General features: G+C 39.8%; 1 protein-coding gene across 1 annotated transcript in view; it reads right to left on the bottom strand.

The window, feature by feature from the left end:
• Positions 1 to 11120: 11120 nt before the first annotated feature.
• Positions 11121 to 21800, bottom strand: part of CDC123 (cell division cycle 123) — a 59321-nt gene continuing 48641 nt past the window's right edge. The window contains exons 11-13 of the mRNA XM_026478642.4: positions 15287 to 15415; positions 11985 to 12122; positions 11121 to 11401 (exon numbers count right to left, since the gene is read on the bottom strand). Of these exons, the coding sequence (XP_026334427.1) occupies positions 11375 to 11401; positions 11985 to 12122; positions 15287 to 15415 (294 nt within the window). The 3' untranslated portion in view covers positions 11121 to 11374. The remainder of the gene's footprint in view (positions 11402 to 11984; positions 12123 to 15286; positions 15416 to 21800) is intronic.

The following is a 21800-nucleotide window of genomic DNA, read 5'->3' on the forward strand; positions in this document are numbered from 1 at the left end:
AACCATAAATTCCCCTGCAGTCAAGGTCAGATGCCGCTGAAGAGTATTTGAGAATATGCCTCTCTATCCCTTCTTTCCCACATCCCTACCCAATGTCCTTTCTTTGGGTGACCACTTTATTTTAAAAACTGAGAACAATGATGCTCTCAGCATCATCAATGCATGTACAGGAGGCTCTGCTTCTCTTGTATATGAGAGAAACAGGCTGTGGAAGTTTGGGCTTCCAGTGGGCCTAGAGATAAATGCCTTTTATCATCCTGACAACAAACACTCCTAAAAGCGATGTTACTTGGCATCGATGCAAGACTTTTCATCTATAAAGCAATGTGTAGACATTGAACAGTAAGCTGTCAGTTCTTTCCACAAGAATAAATGCATAATGCTGGGTATAATCCTGTCCAGGTCCTCAGACCCCAACAATGGGCCCCACATATAAATTATGATGACACAAGATGACTTCTTGGGAGGACAAAGGGGACAAAGGTAGGGGAACGGAAAGAAGAAAGAAAAGAAGACCTACAATTTATCTAGCGAATGTTGTGAATTGGCATGATGGTTTGGAGAAAAACCCTCCAGTGTTCTGGCTTGGCTCCCGCTGCCGTTTTTCCTACTTCATGACCCACTGAGAAGTTTCCACAGAGATTAGGTCATTCCTAGTCACCTCTCAAGCTGTAATATTTTCTTTTGATGATTCTTCCTTCATGTCCCTGGCACACATCCTCATTCCCAATTCAAGTACTACCTAGCACACCAACACAAATCAACTTTAACATTTGTGAGGGCATGTGTCCACATACACGTACATACACAACCTCAGTGCTCTTTCTTGCCTTGTTACACCCCCCCCCCTTTTTATTTGAGGCTGGGGAGCTGGGAAGGAAGGTAAATAATGAACCATGTCTGTTAGCCCAATGTTTTGCAATGATGTGACTGGAACGAATTCAATGAGATTAAGGATGGGCTTACTTCTTAAGAAATCATCCCATCAAAAGAAAGACGAGCCTCCACCTGCTCAATGAAATCGTTGGCTGAACTTCTGAGCAGTTAGACACCCTGTGAACTGCAAATAAATGCAGGGCATGAAGGCAGGAGCCAAAGCCTTTCAATGCTTTGCACACAGGTCTTCTATAAAGACCACTATATATCACAGTTTAGGCATCCACGTAGTATTCTCTTGTGTCCTGGTTCTCCAATCACAAGCAGAAAAGTACAATTCCTTCAACAAGCCCCATCTCCCTTCTCAAACACCATTCTATTATGTGTATGGAGCTGTGTGGCATTAAAGAAAACAGATATGCAGCAAACCATATTTAGGACTGATCATTTGATGAATAGGTATTTGCATAATGGGACATAATGGGAGGATTTTTTTTTTTTAACTATGGAGTCCTGTTCTCATAAACTCAGTAAAGTATATTAAACTTTCAATTATAAAATTTCACTTCCCACACCTTATAAAACCAACTATAAATCAAGGCACATCTTCATTTACTACTGTTTGGCTGTTAAAACATATGTATATTCATATATCTTTTCTTGGACATTCTCTTTATGTACGTGTCCCTATTTTACCACTGGACTGTAAACCTTCTCAAGGTCAGGGACTACTGCCTCCTACCAGTCCAGGGGAATCAGAAAAAATAGGAAATCAGAGAAAAGAAATATAGTAACCTAAGACTCAGAAAGAAGTGAAAATTCTAAAATATTGCTCTGGTCCTGATGCTTATTCCCAGCAGCCACAGATGCATTATGCTTATACTCTGAAGTAGAGAAAGGCAAGAAAAAAGTGCCCAGTATGAACACATAAGCTTTCAGTTTTTAAGGTTTGTTGTTGTTTTCCTTAAAATGTAATGAAAGTTGGGGCGCCTGGGTGGCTCAGTCATTGAGCGTCTGCCTTTGGCTCAGGGCGTGATCCTGGCGATCTGGGATCGAGCCCCACATCAGGCTCCTAGGCTGGGAGCCTGCTTCTTCCTCTCCCACTCCCCCTGCTTGTGTTCCCTCTCTCGCTGGCTGTCTCTCTGTCAAAAAAATAAATAAAATCTTTAAAAAAAAAATGTAATGAAAGTTGAGCAATCCATTCAATCAAAATCTACCTAGAACAAGAATACAAGGGCACAACGCCCAGCCACGCAGCTTCACTACTGCTTTAGGAGAAGGGATCCTATTAAGCCAAAAGCTTCATTGAGGGCACGCAGTAAAAATATACACATGGAGCCATGAGTACTGACACTGAACAACAGAACCAAGACAAAGCAGAGGCCAGTCACCAAGTCCAGAGCACAGTGCACGAGCTCTCTGGCAGGGCTGTCTCCCTGGCCACCAGGAGGAATGGCTGGCCTCTTGGAATTTCATTGTGGAACTACAATAAACCAACTTGACTGATTTAAGTAAGCGGTGACTGGTATGGTGAGAGAATCATTAACTCTTAAAACAGAACAATGAAGTCTGTCCTAGAAGTACTAAGGAGATTTCAAGTCTTATTCTGTATGCTTCCGAATTTGTTCCTTTACTTGGCATCTGGTTTGTGAAAATAGGAGCCACTTATATCAGTGGCCTCCACTAGGATTTTTTGAGAATGCTGTATATATTTTACTTATAGGGAAAAATTAAAAGGCCACAGATTAATTAAAGACGGTCTGGATAAACCCGCACAGACTTCAGGTTATTCTCCTGTGATTTTTGAAGTAGTAAAACATAGGGTGAATATGGATTTGAATCATAAGTCTATAACTTGTTATAGACTATATATATATATAGATAACTGTATCTAGACTATATTATTATAGACTATATAGATATATATATATAACTATATATAGACTATAGCTTATTATCTAGAACAAATTATCTGAGCAACAGACATTTTCTGTAAAATGGGAGAAACTGTTTAATTCATGTAACTATACAGTTAAAAATTAGGTAATGTCCACAAGATGCTTGGCATTCTCTTATCCTAGAATTTTTTACTATCAGATGGTCATTTCTTTTTTTTTTTTTTTAAGATTTTATTTATTTATTCGACAGAGATAGAGATAGCCACCGAGAGAGGGAACACAAGCAGGGGGAGTGGGAGAGGAAGAAGCAGGTTCCCAGCAGAGGAGCCTGATGTGGGGCTCGATCCCAGAACGCCGGGATCACGCCCTGAGCCGAAGGCAGACGCTTAACCGCTGTGCCACCAGGCGCCCCAGGATGGTCATTTCTTAAGTCTCCTGAATGGATGCATTTGTTTCAGTCCCTACTCTGTTGTTTTAATATAACTGCATCTGAAGCGTTCCTGTTACATCTGTTTTTTTTTTTTTTTATTTTTTTATTTGAGAGAGAGAGCATGCATGAGCGGGTGAGGGACAGAGGAAGGAGACTCCCCACTGAGCAGGCAGCCCAATGCAGGGCTCGTTCCCGGAACTCCTGGATCTTGACCTGAGCTGAAGGCAGATGATTAACTGACTGAGCCACCCAGGCGCCACGATATATCTGTTCTACTCTCAACTAAATGTTTACTGCCCCATAACTGCCCCCTCCTTGTCCCAGGCCAAGTGGAGTGGCTCTGGAAATGCACACACTGACACTCAGGAAGTCAAGAGTCTTACGAAGCTGGGTGAATGTTGGTTCCATTCCCCCAAACACAGGAAGGCAGAAAGCAGAAAATATTATTGGATTATTATAATACAGAGGTTAACAGCTCACTGAAATCACATGATGACAGTGATATAATACAGCAAGTAAGAGCTTATATATACTGAGCATCAGCTATGTTCTACATCAACTTCTGGCAACAACCCCAGAGAGGTAGGTGCTATTTCCATCTCTGTTTTGTAGATCAGGAAACAGAGGGCCAAAGAGATTCAATACCTTGCCCTGGATCATGCTATCAGCAGGTGACAAAGCCAATTCTAACCCAGGCAGTTTGGTTCCTAGGGCTGTGCTGACATTCAACAACTCACAAGCATAATTTTTCACTTAAATGTAAAACAAGCAAAACAAAAACAGAACTACATCCTAAGAGGTTATCATTCTGAATGACTCTTGAACCTATGGAAGGCATAGCTCCCTAGGCAGTGGCTACAGTTCTGTCTGTGCCTGCCTCATATGAAGACAGTGCTTGTTAGTGCTGGGCATGGGGGGGAGGGGGAGAAGGGTGTTAATGTCTTAAAGATGAAAGGCAAGCAAACAGAATATACTGAAGTTCTACAACATTTTTTAGAATAGGCAGAGTACTCAGTTGGAGTTTATTCACAGTTTAAGGGCCAGCACATGCTCTATCATGAATGCTGTGGGTTGAGATAGCAGCAGGTTTTGATGACCTGGTTTAGTTAAGGGAAGACAAGAACTCTAATAATCTTTAGGAGTAGTGATTCTATAACATGAATAGAAAAGATTAACATATATAATTCAGCATTGCATTTTTCAAATTGTCGACCTTAAGAGTGATGCATTATTAGACTGAGTGATGCTCCTGTTGTGGAAAGTGTTTTGGAAACTAATTTTGAACTTCTTCTAAGTCAGAATACCTTCAATGATGCTAACTCACATTTCATTTGACCAAGATAAAGCACCAAACCACTATGAAAAAACAAAGCAAGTACACCATTTTTTTTAAGATTAATAAGGGTTTGTTTTTTTTTTTTTGGTTAAGATTTATTTATTTGAAAGAGAGCATGAGCAAGGGGAGAAGTGGGAGGGAGCGGGACAAGCAGACCCTGTGCTGAGGATGGAGCCTAACACGGGTTCAATCCCAATACCTTGAGACCATGACCTGAGCCCAAACCAAGAGTCAGACCTGACTGAACTGCCCAGGCACCCTGCAAGTACACCATTTTTGCCCTAAGTTTACAGTTAGTAGAAAGATCATGACAGCTACACCCTACAAATACTGTACAGGATTCTAAATGTAAGAGGAACAGTAACACCAGAATGCTATGAAAATTCCAGCACAAAAGAAAATCTTTGTGTAATTTCATGAGGAACATACCACTTGAGCCAGGCTGTGAAAGCTGGCTTTTAATAACCAGAAGACTGGGCAGGGGGGTGAATGGGGGTAAGGGCGGAAGGCACAGCAAAAGGGAGCAGATGAGAAAGATAAAGACATCCTCAGCTATTTCAAGTAATCTAGGCTGGCTGAAGAATAGTACGTGCTGCTAGGATGCAATTAGCTCATAAAGACAGATTGAGGCAACACTGCACAGAGCCTTGGATGCCCATTGAAGTCTACTTTAACTTGCAAGCAATGGGAAGCTGGGCGGCTGTAAGCGTTAGAATGACTGTAATTGTGCTTCGGGAAGATTAATGTCCTAGAGGTGCATAAAATGGATTAAGGTTTCTTGAGGCTGACATCTGAATTTTGGAAAAATTCTGAACCAAGTCTGATGAATAAGAAAGGAAAGTGATATAGAACTGTATATGATTTTTGGTCAAAAAACAAGGTATTAAAGAAAATAGTAAGATAGATTTTCTTCTGTGGCTTATAAATGGACGTGGTGGGACTCCCCCCGCCCAAAAAAAAACTTCAAAGGTTTTAGAGTGGCGGCAGCATCACAAAAATAAGTATATAGTCTTCTCTAAAGCACCTGCTTCCAAGGATAACACCTATCCCAGTGAATAATCAGTCGCTTCTTCAAACACAACCAGAATTATTTAAGCCACACAGTATACTTTTTAAATAGATTACAATCCACCACAGGAATTAGCTTCTAACGTACAATGTGACCTTTTTATCCAGTCTGTGATGGCTTCCTGCAGTTACACAAACACTAACTAGGTTCTGCTGCCACGAAATTTTTACAGATGTAATTAACAAGTCCTTATCAGTTAACTTCAAATAAGGAAGAATACCGTGGTGGGCCTGATTTTACCAGCCAGAGGGCATCAAAAGCAGGGCTGAGGCTTTCCTAGATTAAGAGATGAAAATTAGGGGCGCCTGGGTGGCACAGCGGTTAAGCGTCTGCCTTCAGCTCAGGGCGTGATCCCAGCGTTATGGAATCGAGCCCCACATCAGACTCCTCCGCTGGGAGCCTGCTTCTTCCTCTCCCACTCCCCTGCTGTGTTCCCTCTCTTGCTGACTGTCTCTATCTCTGTCGAATAAATAAGTAAAATCTTAAAAAAAAAAGAGAGAGATGAAAATTAACCTATGGACAAGAGCTTCAGCCCATGCCTACTGAGTTCCAGCCTGGCCTACAGACTTCAGACTTGCGTAGCCAGCCCACCTCTACTGCATAAATCAATCCCTTGTAATAAAACCCTTATTTTATTTACACACACATATGTATGTACTTACATGCATGTGTGTATATGATGTCTACATATAAAAACATGTTGTAAGGAGATTTTATATATGTCTATATGCATGTACGTATGTATCTCACACTGGTTCTGCTTCTCTGGTTGAATTCTAACACACAGTTTATGAGAGCTGACAATCTGAAACCGATGCACTATAAATGAATTACAAAAATACCATTGTTAGAAACTATCAACGTTAGAAACTATTAAGTTAAAAGTGAGGTACACTATACATTATGAAATGGCTCCATTCTTACAACTACAGAATCCCTGGCTTCCAATCTGATTCTACATGGTTTCTGACCAGGGATTCTTTCTTAATCTGGGATCTATGACCCTCTCAGGAGAGCCCATAGCTTTCACCAGCTTCTCAGAGAAATTCATTTCTCCTCAAATTATTAAGAACTGCTATAGCTTATTTTGAAGGTTATAAGGTTATTTATACTCAATTTCCCAATGATTGCTTTTATATACAACTATGAATGGGTAGTCGACTCCTCAGCTGCTTGCCTTGTTCCAAAATTAGTGCTGACATTTTACAGATTTTTTTTTCCGGGGTGGGGGCCTCGCAGGGCACTTGTAATTTGCAGGAGAAATTCTCTTTAAGTCTTTACCTGACTAAAAGCCTATAAATCCACGGTGAGATGATCCACCTAAGAACTGTACACATTAAACCCAAGCCTCAAATAGTCAAGAAAATCAGTGATGCAGGAAATACAATTTAAGTCATATTTGGTTCACACTGAGACTTTTAACAAAATTAATAATGATCAATAAGAGAATCTCAAAATAATTATACTGCCATATATTGTTAATTTCTATTGTGTGAAGACAGATTTGTACCTTATACATAAAAGTCCACAAGAAAAAAAAGAACAATTCTAAATTCACATTAAATGCCCACATTAAGTCTTTTCAGATTTTATTTGAGAGAGAGACAGCATGGGGGGGGAGAGCAGAGGGAGAGGGAAAGAACCTTGAGCAGACTGCCCTGGAGCCCAACTAGGTCCTCTCTCTCAGACCCTGAGATCATGACCCCAGCCAAAACCAAGAGTGGGATGCTTAACCGACTGACTCCCCTAGGAGCCCCCCAGATTAAGTCTTTTAACAACCTGAAAGATTACTACTCATACTACACAAGAACAATTGTTTTCTTATTTCTTGTTCAACTTCTCTGCTGTATCCCACACGGCGGAACAGAGAGCCACTGCCTGGATTTCCTGCCAGTGAGCCATGCATGCCTTCCCGACCCACTCCTACTACTCACTCCACACAACTTCTGATGGTTGAATTCAACTGTGACTGCACATCTTTGGGTGAGTCACTGGAATCTTCAGTTCTTCGTGTCCAAGACCAGTATCTCCATTTCCCTCCTCCGTCCATCTTTCCCATTGGGCAACCGACATCACCTTGTGCCTGACGGCTCAAGCCAGAGACCTCGGCTTGGGTCAGCTTCCCGCTTCGCCTTCCCGCCCTGCATCCCGCCCGTGCTCCCCCTCTGCGGCGCCCCTGCGGCCCGGCCCCCTTGGCTCCCCCCAAGGCCACCCACATGATCACCATGAGGCATCCTTCTCCCAACTGATCTGCTTTCCACACGCGAACCAGAAAACTACTTCAAAAACCTAACCCAGACCATTTTTCTCCCTTGCTTCAACCCCCCAACACTGGCTTCCCACCGCCCCCGAGAAGGAAATCCCAACGCGTCAGCCCGGGGCAGCGCCCCGGCCCTCACCCCAGCCGCCTCTCCCGCCTCGGGGCTGCCGTGTGCTCACGCGCACACTCCCGTGGGGGCGTCCCTGCCCCTCTTCCGTGGCTGGCTTCCCCCCAGCCTCAGGTCTCGCTTCCCTATCGCCACCTCAGAAATTCCTTCTCACCAGAGCCGGTGTCGGTGCCCACGGTGCCCACCTCCGCGGCTGCTTGTTTCCCGTGCGGTGCCCCCTCGCGCCGTGCGTGAGGCAGGGCCGCTCGGATGCGCGCGCACACAGCACGCAACACCGGCCCGGCCCCCAAGGCTCGGCCTCGGCCGCTCCGGACCAGGCCGCTGCGGCAGCAGTGCTGCCCCACCTCTACCAGTCTGTCCTTATGACCCACCGGTGTTTTGGTTTGATTTCCCTTGATTGAAAAAAAACGCATTTGAACGCATTCTCTCTTCAGGTAATTCATGCCGGACTCATTGACTAATTACTTTTTAAATTAGGTCTTACGTTTCCTTTTCCTCGAGCCGCTCAATGTGTATACATGACACACCGGTGCTGTGTGTGAGTGGTGAGCTTATCATTACGTATTTTCTTGGATAACTTACTAAACCTGTTTTCTGCAAGCCAACACATGTAAACGACAATAACAATGAATTAAATAGGAATTTTGTCTTTAAAATGTCTAAAAATGGTTGTCACCTCTCAAGATGAGCCTGGTTAATAAAAACATGAATTAATCTTTCAAAGACAGTTATTTCCTCATTTAATTTCTGTATTTAATATCTCTTTTCATCTAATTCTTCCGCACAAATGTGAATTTGTACTTACCTTTATTTAAAAAAAAATTCCTAGCTGCACTTATAAACATAGCATCATGTATAAACTTAGGGAATCACTATGTTGTACACCTGAAACTAATGTGATGTTTTATGTCAACTAGTCAAATAACTATACTCAAGAAAAAAAATTTTTTTTAATTCTATTATTAAAATACTAATTTGTCCAGGTTGAAACTTATCTATAAAAAATATTAGGATAAAGCCCTTAGAGAACAGCATTAGAAGTTCTTCCGTGGTCCTGATTCCGCTGAAATTTTGGGCAAATCTTAACTCCTCTGGGCAGCAGTTTTCTGATGTGTTAAAAAAGGAAGAAAGGGGTAAAAAGCACAGGGAGGAGGAAAGGAGGAAAAAAGGAAAAGAAAAGGGGCCAAATGATCTCTGAAGTCCTTTGACACTCAAAATTTTGATTCTGTTAAAAAAAGAACTTGCCTTTAATACACAGAGGTCTGCAAAGCAGAATGATAATGAGAGCTACCATGTGTTGGGGGTTTAGGATGTATATATTGACACACTATATGAAAAGTGTTAAACGGGCCCTCATTTAACAAATGCATGAATTTTCAATTATTATTCTAATTTACAGGTAAGGAAAAAAAGCCAAAAAATTCAGCCATGTAACATCTGTTTGTTTTTTAACGGCAGATACAATCCTCAATTACCCTAAAGAGAAATGTCTGAGTAGATGGGAAAAATTTATGAACTCAGAAAATACACATCAAAATGAGGCTTAAAAACAGAACTTTCTGACAAAATCTGCTGTATTGAAGGCCCACGCTACATGCTACTGTTCTGCAGGACAAAGTAAACATGTTTGTCCCAACCTGACTAAACAGACAGTTGCAATGTCTTCTCTTCAGAAAGTCAGGACCAAGCTACAAATTCCCTTTTTAAATTCAAGCACAAACCTGAAGTACCTCAAAAAACAAAACAAAACAAAACAGATAATGCCCATAAAATAAAAGGATAATTCAAAACTAAACTTTGGGCAGGCATAAATGATATACGAGTGTAGGAGAATATTTCCTGCATATTGTCCTACATTTACTATTAACATTGAGATTAATCAACAAAAATTAAATATACTAGGGAAATAATGTATAAAAATCACATTTTTAAAAGTGAAAGTTGAACTCAATAATGCCTCAGGAAAACTAATGCAAAAATTTAATGAGTTTTATACCAAGAATTATACTTTTTATAAAATATTTGCCAAATTTTGCTTGAGTCATTTTATTATTTATAGTCCAATTTTTTTCAGTTGGTATTAAATACATTAATTTTTTTTTGGACTGGTGAAGTACCACCTTGATGAAGCCAGCTTCCAAAGCTAAGGTTAAGTCAACTCATGATAATAAATCCCTCTATTATGAGTTAACAGTCAAGTGGCTCAAGAGCAGTTTAAAAAACAAAAATATTTTGAAGCACCTCAACTTCAAACAACTGGCCTCAGAAATGGCATGATAATACTGAGGTCAAAGATCACAACTTGATCTTTGTATTTTGTTTTAAAATACTAATATCCAAGTAATTATAGTCACAAAAAAGCTATGGAGTTTGAGATAACCAAAAAAGAATATCTTTCATCATTATGTAGAATCTGCCATAACTACACAGAAAGGGGAAATTCTACTCCATTTTTCTATTTTCCTATGGGAGTATTCAAATGTGCACTGCTAAGTTGAAAAACATACCTCCAGTAAATATTCTTTGATACCACATTTGATAGATGTCCTTGGAAACTGTAATGTCAATTTCCTTCAAATTGTTCCAGGATGTAAAACAATACACAAAGAGCACACAGCAGAGTGTCTTGGCATACAATAAGTACTGAGTAAACTATATATTACTGATATGGTCCTCACCAATTAGGGTACTGAAGAGTAATTACTCAAATGGTGGCCTAAGAAAAGTGAATCTACCTCCCAAAATTCCAGTATTTTTTAAAAAGGCCAAATTCTAACTAAATTTGTGACAGGTTTACTAATACATATTAAATATTAAGCTAGTTGTAATATACTCACATTTTCATGGTTATGTGATAGCTTGAGAAGTCTGTATTATTTTAGCTATATGCAAACCAAAGATAAACCAATAGAAAAATTACATGAAAATCCTCTCAAAGTAGGAAAAATATTTTCTGTAGTAATATAAGGTTCTATTTTTTCCATGAAAAAGTAATAATTAAAAAAGAACCCACTTCTGTATAACAAATATTAATTTGCCCATCTACCCGATAGGTAGCACAAGAAACATAAAGAGCACAAGAAAACATATATAAATCTCAACAGACTGAGCCAAAAGAGTGAGGTATTTCAGAGAAGGTATTTTATCATCAGAACAATATGGTTTCCTATATTTAAGATCTATTTATTATTTATTTTTACAAGTAGCAAAGTCCCTCCATTTTTTTCCAGCTTAATATACATGGATATAAAAAGCTATTGACTTCACTTTGCCTCCCACCCCAACCCAAGTGGGATAACAAGAAGTTGTGAGCTCAGAGAAGCCTCCTGATGCCAAGGTGGTTTCCTCTTTACCTCGGACTTAACTCTGGCACTCTAATCAGTCGTCCTCTTGCTGATTTCTTTTCTGTCAAAGGAAACCAAGATACATTAAAATAGCACATTCTGTTGGGATATTTGTTCAGCCAAGATCTCTTTTTCTGTCAGCAAGTATAATTTTCTAGAGGCCTTGGCAACAGATATGGTTGAAAATCATCATGGAAAAACATGCCTTAACTAATTCATCAGACAAGTTTATCACTTTGGCTCCTGGGCATGTTATCCTCAGGTATTTGAATACTTCTCTTTCTTCCATTTGTGCAAATATTCCCACAAAGAAACACACACACAAAAGTACAAATACACACATTCCCCCTAAATAATACAGCAGAGAGCTGGATCTTCTCTTAACTCTATAACAATATACAGACTTTCTTCAAAAGCACAAGTATTGTGAAAATTATTCAAAAAGCATAACCATCATAAAACACATTTTCTATCATTCTAAGCAATAAATTAATCCCTCAGCTTACTTATATTACTTAATATTTCATTATAAAATGACCTAACCAAATAAAATCTAGACAGTATATGAGTACAGTGAAATATTACAAAGTCAATTTGAAAACAAAGGTATACACATATGTGTACTAAGTACACATATACTTTACCAGTTTAAGAAAATCTATGAGTTTGTGAGCATCCTCCCCAGTAGACAGGTCTACGAAGTCCTTGGGAAGTCGGTAACTCAGATAGGGACTGGGTTGAACTGTCACTTCACTGTTTGTGCAACGGAAAGCTGGAGAATCCTTTACAAAGAAAAAAAGGGAAAGTCTGTAAGAAGTTATCTTTTTAAGTCTATTCTTCAAAGTGAAAAAGATACTAGTATAACAATTTCGATTTCCTGTTCCCATCTGTACTAGTTAAGGAAGAAAATAAGATTCTGAAGTAAAAGAAACATCAAGATTCTAAGAATATTCTCACATGTTCACTGGAAAATAAATTCACAGTACCTGAAAACAGTGTCCGCATGGAGAACTATGGTCAATCCCTAAATGCTACCAGCCACTATGCACTGCGATGGGTTATGGGTTCCTTAGTCCTTGAATGGGCCCGAGGCCTATGGCTAGTCCTCTCTGGCCTTGAGCAATCTCATGCAGGTGAGAGTGCTTTATCAATATTATCATTTTCTCCAGGTGCACAGGTGGAAAGTACTACCCTAGAGAATAAAGTTAAGGCAAGGCAAGTGAGAGCAAGGAAGTGCTATGAATTCCTAACACTTTTGTGCTTCTCTTAGTCACTTAACTTACATATTTGTTTATCTCTCTCAGCACCTATGGAAAACTGCAAATTTGAGTATCATATTTAACAAGTCTTCGCATTCTTCAATGTACTTGCTTAGAGCCTTGCATTTAATATTTACATGTTGCCTTGGCCCAAAAAGGATTTCAGAGACAGAAGGCCTTGGGTTTGGACTTCATGGGTGGCAGGTATCTAGATGAGGGATGGATGGTGTCCAGCAGATGGAGACAGGCCAAGAACTTGAGTGGAACAAGACCGTAGGGCCCTAGAAAGCAGGCCATATCTTATGACAGACCCATCATCTGACAAATACTTAGGAAATACCCACTTTGCGCTGACCTTGTTGTAGGTATAGGAGATCAACTGGTAAACCAGACTGGCAGACAGCCAATAAGTAAGCAAATAAATACAAAGCAAGATCATTTCGGACAGTAACAGGTGTTACAAAAACACAACAAAAGGGTGCCATAGGAAGAGAAGAAAAACACAGGCAACTTCACAGGGGTGGTCAGGTAATACCTTGCCGAGGAGGGAACATGTGTGCTGAAAACTATGATGAAAGCAGCCCCATGAGGTCTGGGAACTCAGACAGGGACTGGGCACGGCTTGGAAGGCAGTGGACACAACCAGGGCAAATATCCCAAGGTAAGGCTTTGTAGCTGTGAGAACCAGAGGAAAAGCCAAGTCTCCACAGAGAGGAGTAAGGACAGGGAGACAGGCAGGACATGACTCTGTAGAAAAGGCAGGAGCCTGCTCCTGTTTCCCTGTCATCCCCTGACCTCCAATATAATGTTCTTTAAATTGAAAAGAAATAAAGGATTTGGATCACAGAGTGAATTTTGTACAAACTGTTTCTATTCACTGTGTCCCTCATATTTAAAATTAACCCTGTGCTGAATAATTTACATTCTCTGTCCTTGACATTCAGATTTAATGGCCCCCAACTCTAAGATGGAAGCATGAAGAAAATTCTTTCAGTCATTAGTTTAACAAAAATCAACTGTGCCTGAATTGTGCTAAGCCACATAGATCTGTGGAGAACATGAGAGATACTCCCCCTGTGCTCAGAAACTTACAGTCTGGGGCAGGACATACGCAAGTACAACACAACAGGGCAAGTGCCATGACAGGGAAAAATATACACCTGAGCCAGATCTAGACAAATAGGGCCAAAGAGGGCCCAGACAGAGTAATGACGAAAAGAAGTATTTCAGAGATAAGACAAAAGAAAAGATGCTCACACTGAAAGCAAGGCAGCAGCCAGAAAAACAGGAAGAAACCCAGGAGAGCAGGTATCACGGAAACCAAGGGAAGATGTGCGGTGAAAACACGGAAGAGGGTAACACATTCAAATGCGGCCAAGCATCGTCCACTGGCACTCGCCAAGAGCTGGCAGAGCCCTTGCCAAGAGCAGTTTCCGTGGAGTGGCAGGACCGGAGGCTAACCGCAGTGGGTGGATGGGCGCACAGGGGAGAGGCAGCAGGCAGGAGAGGCGGCCGTACGAGGAAGCCGGCTGGGAGGGTGTACAGCTACTGAGCAGTTACAAAACCGCAGGTCACGTAATGGCGTGAGTGAAGCTAGTATGATCCCACGAGTGTGAAAATCCATGTGTATAGATTATAGAACCACGCCTGGATAATAGTAACTGAAGGGGTAAGAATGGCAATTTCCAGGTGGTAGGACTTCAAGTCTTGCCTCTAATTCTGTTTTTTTAAATGACTATGTAAAAATAAAACTATTTTTTAAAAGATATTAAAAAAACATAAAGATAACACATATGTAGTACAATCTCATTTATTTTAAAAAGTTTCTGTGTATGTATATAGGCATGTTATACATACCAAAATGTATACCAAATACGGTACAGAAAATATAAACCGTGGTTCTCAATGTGGTAGGACTGCAGGTAATTCAGAATGCTCTTTAAAAGTGGGCATGTATACTTTTACAAGCAGAAAAAGGCAACACAAAGGTGTTGTTCAAATAAAGTCTGGCTGTGAAGGTGAGGAGACAGAGCTGCTGGCTGAAGACATAAGGCTGAAGGAGGTTTGTCTCTTCGGACAGAAAATATCTGAACACAGGGCAGGTGGAAAAGAAGAGAAGAGGAAACAGGAAGGAGTGAGGGGCAGCACAGGATCAAGAGAGATGGTAAGGAACAGCATGCTGAGCAGGTGGAACTGTTAGACTGAGGAGGAGGAACAGAGGGACGCTCATAGGTTCAAGGACAATTACACGACTCGCACCAGCAGATTCTCTTCCTATGAAGAAGGATGTGGCATCATCTGCTGAGAGGAGGACAGGGATGATGGGCAAGGAGGTCTAAAGGGTTACACAGAGGTGTGGAAGGCTACCGTGGGTAGAAGAGAAAGCTGGTGAGGGAAACACTGCAGTAGAGCCCCCTTGATGGGGTCATGACTATGACGAGACCCCAGGCTGGGCACCTGTATGGTTTTCCTCTCTCAGGGGTCAGGAGCCTGGGGTTAGGATCAGAGTCAACATATGACCTGAGCCAGGGTCAAGATTCTTCCAGGTGAACCACAATGCACAAACCCTTTTTGGTCACCTCCATGAGCGAGTATCTATTAGTAAATCTGTGTTAATGCCTAAAGAACAAGCGAGCAATTATTTAATGGATTATGAGGTCTCCTGTAATTCTTTTTGATCTTCTTACCTGTTCCAGAGCATCTCCTTCACTAAAATCACCTTTTAAATTTCTTCCAGATATCAGTTCTTCCCAAGTAAACAGCAGTGAATCAGTTACTTCACCAAACGGATTAAAATCAATCAGCCACACCTTCCCCTAGAGCACAGACAGAACCATTAGTAAGCTCGGAATAAAAACAAACACAAGTCTGTCATCTATCTTATCCAAAAGATCATCTTCATATTATTTTACCCAAACAATAATCTTAAAAATTCTGTCATTTATTTCAAAAGACAGTTCCTCCAGGTCCCAGCTGAGAAAGGATCACTTGTGTAAAGAAAGGAGTGCCAGATCCAGAGGGAGGTCTGCCAGTGAATGCAGAGAAGGGACCTAGGAAAGAAAAGCCCCGACAAAGGCAGATATGCCAACTCCTGCCTAAAATCACACAGGATTCTAAGTCAAAAATCCAAGCAGGAGAAAGGACAATCTCACAGAATGATTCCACCAAAATAGCATGACTGGAATGCTTTCAAGGGTGTCTGCAATTATCTCGCCTGAGGAAGCCAGGTGGAGGCAGTGGAGAGCCAGCAGATCTGAGAGCACCTTCCTCACCCTTGAGAGGCTGCTGCAAAGGGGGCATTTTAAAAAAAGAAAAAGAAAAGCGTAGAAAAATTCTCAGTTTTCTTTAATCTTAATGTAATATTTACTTTGTCTATATGACAGAGCTTCTGTCACATGAAGGGGAAATGAAAAATGTCAATCTTTAAAAGAAATTTCTATCTTCTGTTCTTAGTACTGGTGGGCAATCTGATAGGGTCTAGACTCAGGGAAAGAATACTTCTGACCTGGTTATACTGAGTTTGATTAGAATCAGGTGCATCTTAGTATATAAAGCAGCAGAGCACTGATAATAACAGACCCGGGGAATCTGTGAAATCCTGCCAAGAAATTTAAGCCACATTTGATCCCAGAGATACATGTGACATTTAGTAAATGTTTCCTTGAAACTTTTATCTTTGCTCCTCTTGACTTTTCTCGCTGAAACATTCATAAAATTGCACCATTTTGCGGTTGATAATTAATTTTTTTGGTAAATATGTAATCATGTCTTGATCAGATGTACGTGTATAAAATTATATCCACCTAAGGAACTAGATTGCTGAGCCGGCATTATTAATCTCTAGCACTGTTTCTCATCTGGGTTAAAAGACAATTTTAAGAAAGATGAAATGTCTTATTAGGACTAGCTTCAAACATGAGAAACATCTAGTAAGTAGCCAAAAACCATTACAGGAAGTTTGGACCACATACTTTTTAAGTTTCCTATTATATACTCTCCCCACCCACCAGGAGAAAGCCGGTAACTCTTGCCACCTGAGCTGTTTTCTCACATAGATTCCACAACCACTTGTACAGTGTTTGTGTGAAATAATGTCAGCCATTAATCAACTTCTTTGTGTGACATTAGCTTTGTTTTGGGGTGACTACTAAGATGTCTTTAACATATTGTATGTTACTTTAACACAATGGGTATTTTCTAACCTCCAAACCCTTTCTAGTTGAGTTTTCATAACCAATAAAACCACCTCTTTACTAAAAGGGGGGGGGAACCCTATCATACTTGTTAGTAGAGGAATATTGAGCTCTATAAACTAAAAATATGCGATACTATAAAAAATAAGCAAAACAAAAACAGATCACCACTGCTGGGACTGATAACCGGCAGAGTTTGTTCTGTATTTCAGAAGTCATCCTCTAGTTTACAAAGGAAAAAAAAACCAGCTGCAATCAGGCATGAAACTATTAAGATGAGGATTTTATAGCTCTAACATGTTTTTTATGTGACATCTCAGGCACAAGACATCCTGAGAAATTCTGTTTTTAGGCAATCCATCAGGTAAGAGTGGTCACACTGACCTTCCTGATATCAACCAACTAACCACCCCACTACCTGCCCCAAAAAATCTCTATGCACCAAACATCACCAGGCATTGAAGCATAATGACCAATAACACAATATCTATTCCTTCAAAGAGCTCGGGCCAGGACACACGCGCGCGCACGCGCACACACACACACACACCCCATATATACAGAACTGTTCACAGCACAGTTTGTAAAAGACTAGAAATAAGTTATGTGTTCATCAACAGGAAAATGGTTAAACAACCTATATAGTATATCCACAAAATGAAATACTACACCATTGTAAGAAACTAGAAAGCTCTCCAAAAATACAATGTTTTAAACAAATGTGTATAAAGCAAGATGCAGAGTATATATCATATGCTAACTCTTGTGTATGAAAGATGGAAAAAGATAAATATATTGCTTGTTTTTGCATCAAGAAATACTGGAAGGATATATAAAAAACTAATAAAAGTGTACTTGTAGGAGTACCTCTTACAGAGGTAAGAGCAAGACTTTCTACATTTTCACATCGATTTAATTTTTGAGCAATGTGAATATATTCTCAACTAAAAAGTTTAAAGCTCAGTAGGTTTTACAGAGCACTGTTTGCCAGGCACTAGAGTGCAGGGAGGGTCATGAGGAAATTTGGGGGAATGATGGAGTTCCACATGTTCACTGTAGTAGTGGTTATACAACTGGATGTATTTGTCAAAACTCATAGAACTGTACCCTAAAAAGGATTAATTTTACTCTGTGTAAATTATGTCTCAAAAACTGACCCAAAAAATTCAGACTGAAAATATAGGGATGCCTGGGTGGCTCAGTCAGTTGGGTGTCTGGCTCTTGATTTCAGCTCATGTCGTGATCTCAGGGTCCTGGGATGACCGGCATCTGACTCTGCACTCAGCAGGGAGTGTCCCTGGGGTTCTCTCTGTCCCTCTCCTCCTGCCCCTCCCCCACTCACAAGCATGCTCACACACTCTAAAATAAATAAATCTTTTTAAAAAATGAAAATAAAAGAAATCAAAACCCTAAGACATAAGATACTATGAAAAAAAGAATACAGAGAACTGAAGTTACCAAATGGACCCTACAGATATGAAAAAATATAGCTAATATAACTTAAATTTAGTGAAAAGCTAAATGTATCCAATCGGACACTGCTGAAAGAGAACTAGTTAACCAGAAGTTGTATCTGAGAAAATTACACAACAGAGTACAGGAAAGAAAGGAGGTGAAAAACAAGAAGTTGAGACACATGAAGATAAAATGAGATGCGCTAACATTCCTCTAAACAGATTTCCAAAGGAGACAGAAGACAGAAAGAAAGAGGTAACATTTGAAAAGATAGCTGAGAGTTCTTTACAACTGACAAAGGAAATGAATTCTTAGACTTAGGAGGTATTCAAAAAAGACTAAAGAAAGGGAGAAAAAAAAAAAAACCCGCCAACAAAAATGGAGCAGTGTCTTCAGTATGCTGAAACAATAGAACTCGTCAACCAAAACTTCTATACTCAGCTAAGCCTGAAAGCTAAACAACTTTTCCAGCCAATGGCTGAGGGAATTTCTACTAAAGGATATACTACTGAAGAGAAACTGGATCCAAAAAGCAGTGGTAAGAAGCACTGGTAAGCAAAGAAAGTGAAAAGCAACAGTCATGACTAATTTAGGGATATTAAATATAAAGTAGAACTAAAAATCAGAAATCACACATAAGATGTAAACAGGCACTGGGAATTTGTTCCAAGGTCCTTGTATCAGGGCAACAGGAAGTGAGATCAACTTTTGAACTTATTAAATAGCCACATTATGATTTAATGATTAAAAAAAAATATTTAGGGGGCGCCTCGGTGGTGCAGTCATTAAGCGTCTGCCTTCAGCTCAGGCCGTGATCCCAGCGTTCTGGGATCGAGCCCCACATCAGGCTCCTCCCTTAGGAGCCTGCTTCTTCCTCTCCCACTCCCCCTGCTTGTGTTCCCTCTCTCCTGTCTGTCAAATAAATTAATAAAAATCTTTAAAAAAAATATTTAATGATAACTACCAAAATAACAAGAAAAAAATAAAACTTCAGAATTTTGGGGGGGGAAGGGTAGCATGGAAAGAATAAAGAAAAACCAGTAATATAAATGAAAGGAGGAAACAAAAACATAGAAAAGCAAATTGAAAACTCAAGATAAGATGTTGTAAAATGATATCAAATACAATATATGCAAACTACACTCATGTGTTATGCCACTTACAAGATACATGCACACACCTAAAACCTAACAGCTAAATATAAAAGGAATGAAAAAGGTAAATTCTAAGACCAAAAGAAAACTGTAGTGACACTATTAATACCAAACAAAGCATACTTTAATGCAAACACCACAAAAGCAGTCTTAGAGACAGAGACGGTCACTGCCTAATGATGAGAATTAACTGGGAAAACAAAACCGTTATGATCATATGCTCTTGTCTAAGACCATAACCTGAAAGTATGTAACACAAAAACTGACAGAATTCGAAAGCAGGAGATTTCACATTTTAACATATCCTGTTCAGTAACTGATAAATTAAGTAGACCAAAAATTAGGGAAGATACAGACCTTTTTCTTCATGGTTGTTAAAGTTAAAAAAAACTGTATATGGAAAACTTTAAACATATACAAAGTGGACAAAATATAAAGAACCCCAAATACCTATCGCTCAGTTTCAACAATTATCTTGTTGAACCCCATAGCCAATCTTTTACATCTATATTCCATCCATTCCCCCCACCTATATTATTTTGAAGGTCTCCTCAGACATCATTTCACTCATAAGAGATAAAAAGATTTTCACAATTATTATTACCAAGCTTAATCTAACAAACATCGACAGAACACTTCACACATTAGTTGTAATTTTTCAAACACACATAAAACAGTCACAAAAAGTGACCAAGTTGCAAAGCCAATCTCAACAATATCAAAGACTCAAGATCAGACATTTTTAGTCCTTACAGCAATGAAATTAGTAACAGAACACTAGCCATCACTAAAAGAATACATAAGGAGACTGCAATAATTTTTCAAGTCTCTAAAGTAGTTATTCTAAATTCTAGTTATGTGTTATCATCACTTAAGGAGCTCCAGAGAATACACAGACCAAGGCCTCATCCCAGACCTCCTGACTGCGTGGGCCATCTATGACATATATGACAGTGAGAATCTATCAACACTGAGTCAACTCGCCCAGCTGCAATAAGAAAGTAGACACATCAAAATACTGCCAAACTCAAACATACTTCAGTTCCATTGCATATGACAGACCACCATAGAGAGTGAGTTTTCTACAACAGTCATAAAACCATATATTCAACAAAGTGCCTAACAAACAGTGATACGAGTGCCATTTTACATCATGGTTTAAATCTCTTCTCAGCAACTGTCAGCATGTTCATACTGGCATGTTTCTCACTTTAAAAACATACAACTACTTTCAGTTCTGTTAGATCATAGCAGTAATTACTTCTGTACATGTCCAACTTCACTTAAGACATTTATATAACTTTCACCAAATTACACATTTGCACTGACCTGCCAGCAATAATGAATCAAAGCAGAGCTGGACATAGTCCAGGGAAATACTGAGAGACCTTGGCAAATTCCAAATTTTTAAATGCCATTAAATATAACTGCACTAAAATATAATTGCTTCAGTTTTAATATCTATAAAATGAGAATAACACATACCTCACAGGGTTATATGGATAACCTGAGTTAAATACAAATAAAGTTCTTCTGAGCTGCACATTAGGGTAACAAGCTAGGTTTACTCACTCACTAACTGGCTGATCTGATCCCACTTACAACCAGACCAATTCCCTGGAATGTTTAAGTTTCGAAGATAAAGTCCTTGTAGGTCAGGAGATCATCTTGTTGGTAGCCTTTTGTTAGAAGCATGACATCTGACAGTACAGGCTCTCTATAAATGCTGGCTGTGTGAGTGATTGATGTGGCCAGTGTCTATCAGTTAGAAGAAGAGCCAGGACTAGAGCCTGGGCTCCTGTCAATCAGCTCTGGTTTCTATCCATTCCATCACACCAGCTTCCCATCCTTTCTCTAAGGTTTGTTTCCACTAGATTGAAAGTGCAAAGTAATATCCCTCTTCCTTACCACTTCCCAATTTATAACTCCTCTCTCTAACTCTTCACAGACATTCTCACCCCTGAAGACACAGAGGTAAAAACAGTAAGTGTTGTCTTTTGGCTAAAAAGAGGAAAGTCAACAGTTAACAGTTATTTTGGGACATGACCATATGGGCCATATCCTTTTGTCCAAAAAATGATTCAAAGGTATCACAAGCATCACAACAGTGAGGCTGATAGGAGCTTGGAGAGGGAATGAGAAAAATGTGGGTAACATTTGGAAAACACATGGTCACATATTCAGAACACACACCTGCTGTCTTCTCAACAGCTAAGTCAATAAGCACTAATCACAGGATGTTTAGTGACCCAAATTTTTTTTAAAAGATTGCACGTCTTGATAATGAAACCTCTGCTGTAGGATTAATGAAGTCAGGTTTTTGTTCTCTTTTTCATTACACAAGTTTCCATCACTTGTAAGATTTAAAGAATAAGCGAATCCTCATCTTCAGTCTAAAG

This window comes from Ursus arctos, unplaced genomic scaffold, assembly GCF_023065955.2.
Source record: "Ursus arctos isolate Adak ecotype North America unplaced genomic scaffold, UrsArc2.0 scaffold_30, whole genome shotgun sequence".
NCBI lineage: Eukaryota > Metazoa > Chordata > Mammalia > Carnivora > Ursidae > Ursus > Ursus arctos.